General features: G+C 45.6%; 5 protein-coding genes across 5 annotated transcripts; 4 read left to right on the top strand and 1 right to left on the bottom strand.

Moving 5' to 3' along the window:
* Nucleotides 1–20: 20 nt before the first annotated feature.
* On the top strand, nt 21–1,821 carry PAAG_12209 (hypothetical protein; the record flags this gene model as incomplete). Its single annotated transcript, XM_015847728.1, has 3 exons — nt 21–498; nt 664–1,017; nt 1,085–1,821. The coding sequence occupies 3 exons, from the start codon at nt 21–23 to the stop codon at nt 1,819–1,821; spliced, it is 1,569 nt and encodes a 522-aa protein (XP_015702640.1).
* A 213-nt stretch (nt 1,822–2,034) lies between these two features.
* On the bottom strand, nt 2,035–5,789 carry PAAG_06372 (WD repeat-containing protein; the record flags this gene model as incomplete). The annotated part of the gene is made up of 3 exons (XM_015845872.1): nt 2,035–2,823; nt 2,872–5,715; nt 5,772–5,789. The coding sequence occupies 3 exons, from the start codon at nt 5,787–5,789 to the stop codon at nt 2,035–2,037; spliced, it is 3,651 nt and encodes a 1,216-aa protein (XP_015700098.1).
* A 384-nt stretch (nt 5,790–6,173) lies between these two features.
* On the top strand, nt 6,174–9,710 carry PAAG_06371 (DNA-repair protein rad13; the record flags this gene model as incomplete). Its single annotated transcript, XM_002791586.1, has 1 exon — nt 6,174–9,710. One exon carries the CDS (start codon nt 6,174–6,176, stop codon nt 9,708–9,710), a length of 3,537 nt encoding a protein of 1,178 aa, XP_002791632.1.
* Nucleotides 9,711–10,614: 904 nt separating this feature from the next.
* PAAG_06370 (sphingolipid long chain base-responsive protein LSP1) lies at nt 10,615–11,948 on the top strand (the record flags this gene model as incomplete). Its single annotated transcript, XM_002791585.2, has 4 exons — nt 10,615–10,732; nt 10,877–11,010; nt 11,068–11,251; nt 11,320–11,948. 4 exons carry the CDS (start codon nt 10,615–10,617, stop codon nt 11,946–11,948), a joined length of 1,065 nt encoding a protein of 354 aa, XP_002791631.1.
* Nucleotides 11,949–14,588: 2,640 nt separating this feature from the next.
* On the top strand, nt 14,589–15,015 carry PAAG_12208 (hypothetical protein; the record flags this gene model as incomplete). The annotated part of the gene is made up of 2 exons (XM_015847727.1): nt 14,589–14,719; nt 14,853–15,015. 2 exons carry the CDS (start codon nt 14,589–14,591, stop codon nt 15,013–15,015), a joined length of 294 nt encoding a protein of 97 aa, XP_015702639.1.
* Nucleotides 15,016–15,154: the final 139 nt, after the last annotated feature.

Here is a 15,154-nt window from a genome sequence, read left to right as displayed (position 1 = left end):
TCGATACCGATATGTTCAACATGGCGATGCCGGTCGTTCTGGATGCGCTCGACAGCCGAGACAAGAGCCTCAAAATCAGACTCGAGGCGGCCTATCAAAAGTTCCGAGATGCAGACGCGTTTCCATTTGATGCGGTTCGGACTAGGGGAGGCAAAAGTCTCAATATGATGCAGGGAGTCAGTATACTTGAGAACAAAGGCTGCTTAATAGCTTCGGACAAGGTTGCGCTCGTGGGGAACTGCTGCGACTGGCCCGGGAGGATTCACCAGGAATTGCTTAGACGCCCAGGCCTCAGTTACAGTGCTTGTCTGTGGGCTGTGGCGATTATGAATGGCGATGCTTCTATGTTCTGTCAGGATCCGAACTGTGCTTCAGCGGAACGCAGCCAGCGGTTGATGTGGATGCCGACCAAGAGCACTTCACTGACTCAATTGGTTTGCCCCAAAGCAACGCGGGACGTTAATATGAAAATTACGAAAGAGGGGCTTGAAACCCTGGGTTGGGTTTAGAAAGTAGGCAAGTTTGTGGACTTGAATTGCATGACCGATTTGTTGCCAACCTCGAAGCTCACAGATGCAAAAGACATGGTAATTTTACTTAAACACAAGAGATTTTACTGGCAACTCCTTTGTAAACTGGACTCCATGTGCCTCCATTCCGCAGCCAATCTGCTATGGAACGCTCTGAAATATAGGGGCCCTTTTGGTATATATGGCAGACATCTTGCTGAGGTCCCCAATATTTCCTTAGATCAGATCGTTGATCCAGAAACTGGAAGGTATACTGTCACGTACCAACGTCTCGGCTTCAAAGATGAAGAGGAGTACATGAACAGTACAGATGCTATCGAGGATGACTATGCTTTCTATCATCGATTTTGCCCCTACGACGATGCGTTGGCAGGGTACAGACATACCAATTGTGAACTCACAAACAAGAAAAACTACCATCTCCTCTTGGGGGACGGTGCGGTTATAGAATCGTTCTCCTGGATCATAGAATCAATCAAAAAAACAGGTGGAATCTCGATCGGATATCTCACCCATAACAATGAAGAACAGATAGAACTTACAGATGCCTCCAGCAACCGCCCTTATATTTTTACCCAATTTCGCCCCGTTACCAAACACGTTCGTGGCGACCGCACCGAAAAGCGCCTCATTGAGTGGTCTCCCTTTGATATCTGGCGCGCAGATCGCGAAAATCATCGAGATGCTCCATTCTCTTGGTCCGCCTATGAACAGACAGGACCATAGCCATAACAAAGGTACCGATGGTGTAGATACCTCCTCCACCACCACCAATAGTAAAAGCACCAAGACAGTCGCAGTTACTGCTATGGAACCATGTAACGTCCTCTTCGACGTCCGAAACATCCGGTCTCAGAATCATACCCTGGATTGGCCGGAAGAGTTCTATAGGGACTCGTGGATATTGGATCCCTCGGACCCGCGTATTGTTGAACCTTCAAGAACCAGTGCATCCCAAGAATTAGGTAGAGACCAACTGTGGTTTGACGAATTACTACAGCGGGTAGCAGGTGTCAGTATTGACCAAGTAAAGGAGGAGAAGGAGGAATCGGCGGAGGAACCATGGGAGGAGGAGTCCTGTGAGGCAGAGGAAGAGTGGGACGAAGAGAGGAGAGAGGAGAGAGTGGAGCGAGTGGAGCAAAGGGAGGAAAAGAGTACAGTTGGAGAAGGGGAAGCGATCGTTCTGCCAGCCCGGCAGGGACTGAAGCCGAAAGATTCTGGTCTTCTGCAGTTTCTTAAGTGCAGTTTCTTAAGTGCATTGGTATTAGGAGATGGCGGGGTAAGTTGTTGAGTTGACCTTTTTCCTTTTCTTCTTTTCGTTTCTCTATATCTTTTCCATAGATGTGAAGGAGAGAGTAGGATATAAGATATCTCAGAATCTATTTGAGCGTTGACAATAGATAACGGGTGTCCGCACCCGAGGGTGACAGGTAAATATGAAGGAAGAGCACTATAAACTGATTTTTTATAGTTCTAATATTGGATCCATCACAGCATCAACAGGTTATTGCTTATCCAAAGACCACAGATCTGTGCCAACTCCGCATAGCAAAATTCTATCTTTCAAAGTTCCGCACTCATCCGCCTCTATCTCGTCGATCTGTTCTCTGAAGGTGACGATAGATGACATATCTGCTACCGCAGTGTAAACATCTTGTAGTAGAGATATTGAAATTTGATTCTTTTCCATTTTCGTAGAATCTATTTCCACCCACCAGAGCTTGAGTCGTTGATCGTTTCCAGATGATACGACAAGAAACTTAAATACTGAACAGCAACGTCCATTCGATGCTACCGGTCGACTTCGATGTTCCAGGATAGATATGGCAGTGACAGCAGATGCATGTGCTTGAGGCAATGAAACTGTGGAGAATGAATTAGTAGCGGTATCGGAGTTTATACCCCCACCGATACTCAGACGAGAAATCGAGATGGAATTATCGTCTCCACCAGCCACTATCAGATACTCTCCCTGCAATAGGGTCGATACCTCCATGGCTTTGATGCTACTTTGGTGGATGCAGTGCCGGTGTTGCCAGCTTATTGTATGCGGGGTGGAAGAAGGTTGGTTACGTGACAGCGGTTTCAGACAATTGCCATCGAGAAAAAATAAATCACCTAGGCTTTCGGATAGGTTCCAAGTTGCAATATGCCCGTCTGTAGACGCAGTAATCAATGAAAGCCCCGAACCAGATCTGCAAAATTTTATTATAGTAAGGCAGTTTGTCGTGTATTTACCGTTGGCGAGAACGCAGAAAGTGCCTCCGTCATCGGTAGAGATGTAATGGGAAATCTTTTTTGGTTAGTTGACACCTATAAATCACAGAAGTGACATGCTCACCTTTAATGTCGAGTTGGAATATGCTAAACAGAGAACGAAAGAGTCCTCACTTTCTTCCCCGTTGACAACTTTCATCAAATCAAAGCTAGTGATCCGAAGGTCTGAATCTGCTGTTGCCTTGGGACATTCCCCCTCACATATGGTCCCAAGACCGAAGCCGGGAATGGGCCGAAGTCTCCAAACATAGAATTCTTCGGCCCCCGCACTGCTGAACAAAATCTTTCCGCATGGTGACCATTGAAGATGCTGGATACCTGCGTTGTGCTTTTTCAAATTTCGAAGACAACGGAATGCGCCAGTCGGCTTCGCCACATTCGCCTCATCAAGAATAGAGATACGAATCAGAGTATCCTCGCCCCCCGTAGCAATAATTCTATGCCTAGTTCCTTCAAACTCGAATGGAGCCCCGGAAATAGCTGCAACTTTAATTTCCCGCCCGTGGTTACCAAGCTTGATGCCATGGTGTAGTACAGCTTTTTTCCTAAATAAGTTAAAACTAGATGCCTTAGTCCACGCGAAAATCTCGTGTTGTTCATCTGCATGATACGAGTTGTATGCCCAAATCCGATGAGCACCCCCGCATTCTATTGAGGCTCGTTCAGCTTGAATCGATTCATTCCATATGATGAAATCCGTGCTCTTAAACCCGAAGAGTATCAAGTCGCCAGTAGTTTTGTCAAAATAGGCACCGTCAACATATGGTCCAAAAGGAGGTGCCATTCTGTGAATAGTTTGTAGGGTCAGGGGGGTATTCGCATTTCCAGTTCTGACAAGAGCATGAATGCAATAATAACCATCCCTCCCAGTGGTAAGAATTAAGTTTCCGCTGTCAATGGGTTGTTGTAACTGAGTAATTGATGTGACAGTGTCTCTTGCGTGAATATTGAAGACAATGAGAACAGGAACAATGGAATGAAATTTGGTAGGCCTTTCAAGGTCGAATATAGCTAAATGGCCGGTTTTGGACCCTAATATTAAATGGGACTTGTGTTCGATGAGGACGGCACTGGTTGTCAGAAAGGTGGAGGGCAATTCTAGTGCAATTTTATTAAAGTCCTGAGGTGAATTTTTGTCGCTAATCAAGAATAAATTTGAGTTTGGTATTTCCACAGATATTGTGACAAAGGCAACTGATGTGATGGGTCCCATGTTGGAACCACACTTAGGCTCCGAACTCGCAAATATTATACCTGTTATTTTCTTTTCAAGCTGGGTGAACGTAAGGAGATCTCTGTTGTCATGCCTATACCACCAAATAGTACCTTTCACGTCACCTATAATCGCTATCCCTAGATCTGAGCGGCCAGCAAGAGCAAACTGAGATCCGGGGGTGTCCAAAGATGCAATAGTTTCCCAGGACACAGGGGAAGTTTCCCCCTGATCTGCAGTATGAGCCTGTTCGGTTTCCGGTGCTGAAATAAAAGCCATAATCAATTTCCCGCGGGAAGACAGAGCGACAATGCAAGTCCCTGAAACAAATGCATACCGATGTAGCTTGTCACCCGATTTTAGTTTCTGCGTTGGAGTACCAACTGGTGACCCAAGCGAAGCAGACTGACGTAGCGAAAGGTCATATATATCATATGTTTCTGTGTTTGTCCGGTAGTGGGATGAGGCTTCTCTGGTGTTGATGCCGAATGATATTATACTCCCGTCAGCACCTCCAGAATAAATAGTAGCAGTCGAATCCGATGATACATGGACTGCCATAGACCAAATATTCTTCCCCGCATGATAGGCGTGGATGGATGTATTTTTAAGTACTGCATTTTTGTATGACACTTGGTGATCCTCCGTAGCGGAACTACGTCGCAAGTTCAACTCCCAAACTTGGCAGGTTGCATCCTCACCGCGAGACACGAGCATGAATGAAGCTGTTTTCTCTGATATAGCCATATCTACAAAACAAGCGCTCCAAATTCTGGAAGCATGACCCCATGCTTTCGCAATGCAAGCTTTGGGATCCACCTCCATATCATCTCGGAAAATATCTCCAAAACCGGTTGACCGAGTCGCTGGTCTAACAGACACATCTTCATTTGTCCCGTTCTCCATATAAACACAGTCAGAAATATCCCAAATTCGTATTGTTCGGTCATCGCTGCAGCTTGCCAAAAATCTTCGCGCTTGAACATCATTCGGCCATCTGATTTCTGGAGATATATCCACTCCAAAAATGGAACCTTCATGTCCAATGAAAAGGTGATGAATAACGACAGAAGCGCTCTCAAAGGGAGACATCCTCGAATCTGTGGATAGGAGACATGACCAAACAACTATTTCCCCGAAGACTGTACCTGCAGCAACTAGAACTTGCTTTGGTGATAGCCATGAGACATCCGCAGAATATAGTACGGACTTTAGTCCTGTCCCTATCTCGTACAGTTGAAGTTTTGCGTGATACTTTGCAAGTCCATTTTCAAAATTTAATCCAAATAGAACATTATGCGCTGTTATTAAGCATGCGCTACTCAGTATAACAGAGTTTGGATCATCGTTTCCTGGTTGATGAAAACTTGCATCAAGAATCCAGTCAGGCGCAGCACACTCGGGACTCAGAAATGAAAGTGAGACGCTCTCAGGGCGATCTATTTCTAAACTGCATAGTCGAAAGGATTGGCCACCCCAGACAAAAAAAGCATAGAAAGCAGGCTTTGGTGGTTTCAAATTGGAAAGCTGGATGCCATGGACATTATTTCTCTGAAATATTTGAATCCGATCCAGAAGTATGCCGGTTGCGTCATCAACCACTTGCAGATATGGTCCATGGCCACTTATAATAAGTCGACCATTGGGGGCATCGAGCACTCGAACCGCCGTTATTGGTAGACAGACGTCGAGATGCTGGAAAAAAAGTGAGTACAAAAGCCGTACCAAGCAATTTCATGAATGTTACGAACCTCAAATGCATATGACATCGATATTTCACAATGCAAATGGCAAATGATAATTAGCAATCCTTATTCCGAGTGACTTAAAACCATGGATGGTGAATCCATTCTTCGTCCCGCGAGATAGTTGTTATCATCACACTGGACATCGAAATAATTTCTGGGGCTGAAATTGTCCATTAGTCAAATCTATCTAGCCAAATCTGGATAAGCTAGTCACATGACTTTGCGCCGTTCGTGTTTAAAGATGGCGTTACGCAACGGCAAACCATGTAATATCGTGTCGACGAAATCATTGAGACGACGGCCGCGTTCGCATTATCCTTCCCGCTACATGCGAAATGCGAATTATGTACCAGGCATCTATGCCACTTTACTTTGAACTAGTTCAGAGTCGGCGGTGCGCTCATCATGGGTGTTACTGGCCTCTGGACAGTGGTCAAGCCCTGCGCTAGGCCGATCAAACTGGAAACACTGAATCGGAAGCGGCTCGCTGTTGACGCGTCAATATGGATCTACCAGTTTCTGAAAGCAGTGCGAGATAAGGAAGGAAATGCTCTTCGAAACGCTCATATTGTTGGCTTTTTCCGGCGAATATGCAAGTTGCTTTATTTCGGCATCAAACCGGTGTTCGTATTCGATGGAGGGGCGCCAGCCCTGAAACGACAGACGATTACGGCTCGAAAAAAGAGGAGAGAGGGAAGGACAGAAGATGCTGCCAGAACAGCTGGAAAACTTCTCGCTGTCCAAATACAGAGAAAGGCTGAAGAAGAGGCAGAGAGACAAAGGCAATCGGGACCCAACAACACCGAGCCTGAAGAGGAGCTTCCGAAGGATTTAGTTTATGTGGATGAGCTGAATATGACACCTAAAGAGAGACGGAAAAACAGACAATTCCGCAAACAGGATGCTTATCACCTTCCCGAACTTGATGTTTCTCTCGCTGAAATGGGTGCTCCAAACGATCCACGCATTATGTCGCAAGAAGAGCTCGAAGAATATGCCCGTCAATTCCATTCAGGGGAAGATGTCAACCTGTACGACTTTTCAAAGATAGACTTTAACAGCCCATTTTTCCTGAGCCTACCTGCGAGCGATCGCTATAACATCTTGAATGCGGCAAGGCTAAGAAGTAGACTTCGAATGGGTTATTCTAAAAACCAACTGGACAGCATGTTCCCAGATCGGATGGCCTTCTCGAGATTCCAAATTGAGCGTGTAAAAGAACGAAATGATCTTACACAGAGATTAATGCATCTCAGTGGTATGACCGATGACGACTCCTTATATGAAATAGGGAAAAGCGCGAGAATTGCTGGGGAGAGGGGTAAGGAGTATGTGCTGGTGAAAAGTAACGGAGCGGAAGGAGGCTGGGCGCTGGGAGTCTTGGGGAACAAGGACGAAGGCCAGCGCAGCAAACCGATTGATGTTGAGGAATACGGTAAACAAACACTGCTCGATGATCACAATATATTGGAAGATGAGGATGAGGAATTTGAAGATGTTCCCATTGAAGGGCTTAACAGACTCCCCAAATTGCCTGTATTTGAGAACGGCGTTTTCGATCGGTCAATTAATGAGCACGCCAGGGAAAATGCAGAAATGAGACAGTCAGTTTATGAATCTCTAAAGCAGACTCCTCGTCCCTCAAAACCGGCTGATCAAGGGACAGATGACGACTCTCTGTTTGTTCCGGAGGGGGCTAGTCAAGTTGAAAAAAATCTCAATGCGCTTTTTGAGGATACGGGATTTCATGAAGATTCTTATGGCGAAGCTCTTCATCGTGCAATCCAAATGTCATTAGAAACACCTGAGGATGATGCCTTCAAATTAAACACGTCTTCATTATCTCCTACGAATAAAGAACCCGATAAGGATGTCGTCGATAGGGACAATGCTTCAGATATAACTGATGATGATGATATGAATTTCTTTGCGGCATTATCTAAATCAGATATGAAGAAACCTTCTACAAATTCTCTTCCCCCAATGCTCAATCCTTTCGGTGGACCACTTCCCTTTGAGCCCTTAAAAATTGGCAAACCTACAGCATCCGCCCCTGCCTCCAAAACGGGCCATGATGCCAATGGCTTTGAGAAACCCTCGTTAAAGGATCAAAGACCATCCCAACCACTTCCTCCATGGTTTGGTGCAAAACTGGGTAAGAATGTTTTCATAAATCAAGAAGCTGACGACCAATTCGAAAGGGCTGAGCCTTCAATGCGTGAAAATACCCTTAGCAAAAGGAACCCTGTGGAGGTATTAATTGACGTTGATGAATATCTACCCCATGAGAGGGAGATAATCGATGTAGAGGACCTGACCGGAGATATAGAAAAGTCCAAACTTGCTGCTTTACCGAAGCAATCAAATTCCAGAAGTTCCCCTACGGCCTCCACTGGGCCTTCTATTCCTCTAGTCACGAAGTCTGAAAGTAGACCGGCTGGCAACATAGATGCAAAAGACACGGTTGACCAAACGGTGGATGAACTAGGTTCTCCCGGGAGCGGCGTTGAGGAAATCTATGAGTGGGAACCTAGTGTTAAAGAGGATAATATTTCTGAAAAAGGCAGGGCTAACGAGCTATCCAATTCTGAGGCAACAGGTCCAGCACCAACGCTGTCTCCAAACACAGATTTTGAGGATGTTGAAATTCCTCAGACTTCTGAACTGCCAGAGCAAATAGCTGACATTTACAAAACCTCAAATGAGACGGACCAACAAGACGATTCAACACCTTACAGTGATGCTGGAGACGATTATTTGGATTTTGAGGACGAAGAATTAATGCATCAACTACAAACCGAAGCTGAGGAGCATGCGCGGTTTGCATCGACTCTGAACTTTAAAAGCCAAGCTGAAAATGCGTTCGATTATGAACAAGAATTGAAGCAGCTACGGTCTCAGCAGAAGAAAGACCGGCGAGATGCCGATGAAGTCTCACATATTATGGTGTCAGAGTGTCAGGAATTGCTCAGGCTTTTCGGGTTGCCATACATCACAGCGCCGATGGAAGCGGAGGCCCAATGCGCAGAGCTAGTATCATTAGGTTTAGTTGATGGAGTTGTCACTGATGATAGCGATATTTTCCTTTTTGGTGGTACTCGCGTTTACAAAAATATGTTCAACCAGGTCAAATTTGTCGAATGCTATCTCAACAGTGACCTCGAAAAGGAATATGATCTAGATCGCAGAAAACTTATCCAGTTTGCTCACCTGTTGGGAAGTGACTATACTGAAGGAATACCTGGTGTTGGTCCTGTTACGGCCCTTGAAATCCTCACTGAGTTTTCGACCTTGGAAGATTTTAGGGATTGGTGGTCTCAAGTACAAATGGGTGCCCAACTCCCAGATGACAGCCACTCTGCTTTTCGGAAAAAATTTAAAAAGAATGCCACGAAGCTATTCCTCCCACCAGGATTTCCCGACAGCCGAGTCGATACTGCATATCTTGAACCCGAGGTAGACTCAGATCCCTCGGCCTTCCAGTGGGGTGTACCTGACCTTAATGCTCTTCGTCAATTCCTGATGGCTACAGTTGGATGGACCCAAGAGAGGACGGATGAGGTACTCGTCCCTGTCATTCGCGACATGAACCGCAGGGAGCAGGAGGGTACTCAATCAAATATCACCAACTTTTTCCAAGGGCCGCAGGGAGCAGGTGCATTTGCTCCCCATCGACGCCCGGACAGGAAAAGTAGGATGGAAAAGGCTTTTAGCCGGTTAAGATATCAGGCTAAAACAAAGCAGCAGGGCGGAGACATAACTGTAGCGAATGGAGAAGGGCTCCAAGCTGACGTTCCAGATTCTGCCGCAAAGGGCACACGGAGGAAAAAGGTAGCAGATGAAAGATCTAATACCCTTGATGATGGTGATAGGTCTGATGGGAACGGAAGTGAGGGGGCAGCTCGCAAGCCCACAAAGAAGCGGAAGACTGAAAGGAAGTAACGGAGGCATGTTACGACGAATTGAGTGATCCAATTTATGTGCATATACTTCATACCCCATACCTTTTATTTAAATTTTGCCTATTGTTGGGTTCAAATCCTTTGGATTTATAAGCTTTGATTCATATCTCAGTTATAGCATAGATATATGATATGTGTTTAATGACCATCATATGGTATTGGCAAAGACCGGGTCATTAACACTTTTCTACTTGCATACAGTGTTTTCATCACACGACTCCTTTTTGCCCGGGAAATTCGTCATTGGGTTGGACTCCTTTGGATGGGCGTATTATGGGCTTTGCCTATAGACTTTTTGAAAAATATGTCACGAAAACCTTAAAAAATTCTAGATGGCAAACAACTAGTTAAGCAATATCGCGTAGATACTGTGGCGAATTTATTATTTCCAAGTTTTTCAGCCTGTTCTATTCTTCTTCTTCGAAGGGTTCCCCCGCCCCCCTCTGCCTTATTTCAGGTGTGGAGAGCTACGAACGAGGCTGTCCGGTGACGAGCTCTAAGCTTGTTTAGGCAAGCTAAGCGATCTCCGTCGACGTCACATCTCGAAGGTCCTCCGTCTGGGAGCGGACGAGCGAACTCGATTCCAACGGGATGCTCCCAGCAGAATTGCTGACATTGTAGCTCCCCATATATACATACATCCTGTGCTTCTGTCTCATGCGATCGACTGTCCCAGATATTTGCCTGAACAGCCCTAGGTACTGCTATCTGCTAAAAGTTGGACCTCAAGTTCTGTCTCAAAAAGCTTGCATGTCAAACCAACCAACCAGTCTAGAAGGCGAAGTTGGATGTTGACAGCCATCAATATCTTCGTTCACTTCAAAAAGCATTGCCATACTCACGCATGCGTCTCGTTTGACAGTCTACCTTAACTCTTTTTCATGATGCATCGAACTTATTCCATGCGCCAGTCGCGCGCACCCACAGCTTCAGAACTCGAGAACCCGCCTCCTCCCCCTTCCACCACCAAGACCAACCGACTGTTTGGAAAGATTAGCTTTGGTGGGTAGATATCTCTATAATTGTTGCTTGGGCATGGCCGTAATGCGCACAATTTCCCTGTACTTGCGGGAGAAACTAGTGCTTTCATCAAATTGAACTCCTCGAGGGCATATCGAGATGATACTAATCTCTTGCCCCGTGTAGGACATGCTTTCCGAAAACAAACAGCAGGAGCTTTTGGTCCCGAACTATCTAAAAAGCTTTCTCAGCTGGTAAAAATGGAGAAAAATGTCATGCGTAGCATGGAGTTAGTTGGGAGAGAGAGAATGGAGGTTGCAGTACGTTGCATCGACCTTATCCGTTACGTGACTGAGCACCTGCTGAGACACCAATAGCAACAACTCTCCTATTGGGGAGAGGCGTGCGATGATGACGTTTCGGATGTCACCGATAAGCTAGGAGTATTAATATATGAAATTGGCGAACTAGAGGACTATTATGTTGATCGATACGACCAGTATCGGGTTACTATGAAAAGCATTCGGAACATCGAGGCATCTGTGCAGCCAAGCAGAGATCGTACGTTCATCTGTTAATTAACATTACGTCATTCTGCTTGTGGATACTAACTACCCTTTTTGTCCCAGGGAAGCAAAAAATAACCGATCAGATAGCCCATCTGAAATACAAAGAGCCCAGTTCCCCTCGAATCGTGGTATTGGAACAGGAATTGGTTCGTGCTGAGGCAGAATCACTTGTTGCAGAGGCACAGCTATCCAACATCACGCGAGAAAAGATAAAGGCAGCATTTAGTTACCAATTTGATGCCCTCCGTGAACACTGCGAAAAACTGGCTATTATTGCTGGGTACGGAAAGCATCTTCTTGAGCTTATCGACGACACTCCAGTCACCCCTGGGGAGACTCGGAACGCGTACGATGGGTACGATGCTAGCAGGGCAATCATTCAAGATTGTGAAGATGCATTAACGCATTGGGTCTCCTCCAATGCAGCAGTGAACTCCAAACTATCTACCCGTTCACGCACCCTGTCCCAACGTCGCCGGAAGAACATTTCCAAGACTCGCAGTGGGGGTGTGGACCTGGCAATCCAGGATCCACCCTTCAAGGGTGACCGCGAGTCTTGGGTCCCTGCTCAACAGCATCCTCACTATAAACACCATGCAGGCGATGACGATGACGAATATGGTGATGAAGAAGTCCTAGAAACAAACGGCGAGCGAAGACAACGTGAGAGGCACCCAGTTACAGCGTGATATTATCAACAATCATGTGCTCTACTCGTGTCTCGCCGCCTTAAATGGGTCCTAAATCGAAAATATACCAAATGTTTTTCATGTTTTCATACACTTTGCCAATCCTGATATATGCCAATCGAACTGATCTGGGGACTGAATACCTTATTTTTTTTTTTTCTCTCTCTTTTCGGCTTCCTTATTAAACATGATGCGTGAGCGATACGACCTGTTTCCCCGGACAGGACAGAATATAAAGCTCTATTGATGATATATTACTACGGTGTCTCCGGTGGCATATATAAAATGAATTTGTAGTTGATAATGTCCCTCTCGATCTATATCTTCATGTTGTGTTGTTTTATTCGGCGTGGACGCCTACTCACCCTTGTGACTTTGACGGCCTGGCAGTCCAAGTGATAGGAATAAAAATATTACTTTATGCTTATCATTTCACTATCATGGAAAAAGGCTGCACATGCTGAAACCACAGTATGCATACAGGTTTCAAATCCTTGGCTTGCGCATCCATAAATTGATACAATTATCCGCGCCTCTTAGTTCACTGCCTTGAAAACTCACGATGTTTCTGTGGTTAAAATGTCACATGATAAATCAACATCAAAAAGAAAGTTAACACCACCCTTTCTTTAGCTTTCAGACTCGCAAGATTGTTGGGAGTTCAGATTACTGGTCTCCATCCAGCCAATGCTCTCCATCATATTGTGGAGCGAACAACCCGGCGTGCTGTCCCTTCCTTGGCTTTCCGAACAACGTTACATAGGGCCAAGGTCGGTGCGTTTCCGCCACGACTCCTCTGCGCCTCTGAGATGATGTGCTGATGCATTACTTTCAGAGATTTATGCCAACTAAGTCAGGATCGTTCTCTTCATATCATCCGAGATAGACCGAAGCGTCTTTGGCTAGCTGGACGCCTCATGGCGTGTTTTCAAGCTTCCCTGAAGGGCTCGAGACGCATCAACCCTAAGCCTGGATTTGACCGCCACCGCCAGGACTACCTTCGAGGGTTCCGAGGTCCATCACGACGTCGTGACCCATCTTAGCTGTCTTGATATGTAGTGCTCGTTTGCACGGACTGCAGGCAGCGCTCTCGACCTAGTGCACCTCTATTACTACATGAAAAAAAAAAAAAAAAAAAAAAAAAAAAAAAAGTATTTATTCAAGCAGTTTGAGGCCACACAGAATTCACCTCTTAGTTTCGAAACGACGAATAACGAGAGTATTTATTTTGATGGGCTCCATATTTCTGATATCACAATGCCCGCACCGCTCGTGCACCGTTATTTCTGAAACAAGAGATCAATCCTACCAAATGGATTATATCCCTTGAATATTGAATTTCTTTTTGTCTTCCATCTCGCTGTAAACTGGGTTCGGAACTTGATCTTATTTGACATCCATGACCTATCACGCTAACGCGGCTGTCAAAGGGACTAGCTACCAGTTTCGTCCCTCCACACCAGGCCACGACCTTGAGCATGATAAGTTATGACCTGTTGACTGAACTGTCGGAGTGCATGATACTAGAGTGTCCTTCATTGGCTTTTTCTTTTCTTTTCTTTTTCTTTCTTTTTTCCTTTTTTATAATTAGAAAACAAAATTTTGAATGGGGTTGGTTTAATCTGAAGCCGACAACACACTTGAAAATATTTTCCCCATCGTGGTGGTGTGGCTGCTCTCTCTGAAATAACGCGACCTGCGGGGGAACTAGGTAATCGAATGCTCAAATATTCCATCACCCACGTCCAGGGGCTGCTCAGGGAGTACGGAGTTTGGTATTGGTTGAAAGGTAACATTTCAGTCAAACACATAAACCTCACATGCTGGGGAATATGGATTACGTCTCCGGAACGATTCTATTTTCTTCCCATTTGCTGGGGCCCGTTTGGCTCGTCTTAGGACGAGTAACTACGATGAAACCTCTCAATTGCTGGCTCACTAGCACCGTTAACTATGCCTGCCGACATATTGTTGCTGAATGCCACCTAAGTAGGGAATCAGGGTCAGGAGATGTAATATCGTACCAAGGCTGTGAGAATAGGAGGGAATGGATCTCGCATAAGTTCTATTCCACCTCCCTCGCTCCCGTTATGGATGACTAGGTGAATAGTTTTGTTTACGCCATGCGTATAACTAACTGCCCAAATCGTATGCCCAAAGCCAATTTGATCCTTGGCTATTTGGTGATAAATAGCTGCCCCCCAGCGCTTGGTATATAACTTTATTGCCTTTCCAACCATAGAGCTTTCATACCTAGTTTCTCTCTTGTTCTGTATTTTGCTAATCGGCCATGACTGGATCTCAAATGGTCAACCGCCATCTTCCTTGATTTATTGTGCACTCTTCCCTTTAATGAAAGCCCTTGTCGTGTGCATTGTCTCAATCGCGGCGACCCTTCTCGGGATTTGCGACAACATCTGTTTCCCCCGTCATTCCAACTATTGCAACTGATCTGTCGGTATCCACAGACCTGATCAACTTTTCCGTGACAGCATACCCCCTCTTCCAAGCAGTTATACCATTCATTTGGGGTGCCTTTTCGGATTCTGAGGCACGTCGAATCACATATATATGCTGAGTTTCCTTATATTTACCTGTGCGTGTGTTAGTCTAGTACAAACCAGTACCTACCCCCAGGTTATGGTGTTACTGTACGTTCAGAGCATAGGAGGGGCAAGTTCAATAGTTGTTGGCACTGGCGTCCTAGGGGATATTACCACGAGAGAAGAACGAGGTGGGTATACGGGCTTATTCTTCCAGGCGGGCCAAATGTTACCATTAGCAATCGGCCCCCTTATTGGTGGAATATTTGCAAATATATTTGGATGGATATCCATATATTGGTTTCTAGCAATATATTCGGGGGTGTTTCATTTTTTTTTTTTTTCGCCTCCCTAATTCCAGAGACTCTATTGGAAATGGTTCCATACCTGCTGTGGGGGTCTCCAAATGCCCCTTGGATTTTGTTCGACAACGGCTACAGGACCCATCTTACACAAACGGCCCAGCAAGCGGTGCCAGAACCCGACAGGACAGAAAACAACGCATCCTTTTCGACTGGAAATAGCTTTGTCGTCATCTTCGTCTCTGTTTGCTAGGCATAATGGCAAATAACTAGCCCTCAGCCTCCCAGTCGACGCTATTCAAACAAGTTTACTACTTGAAAAGCACCCAGTTAGGCCTAATCTACGTCACAAACGGCACGG

Source organism: Paracoccidioides lutzii (genome assembly GCF_000150705.2).
Source record: "Paracoccidioides lutzii Pb01 unplaced genomic scaffold supercont2.18, whole genome shotgun sequence".
Lineage (NCBI taxonomy): Eukaryota > Fungi > Ascomycota > Eurotiomycetes > Onygenales > Ajellomycetaceae > Paracoccidioides > Paracoccidioides lutzii.
This window is presented reverse-complemented; position numbering and strand designations above follow the sequence as displayed.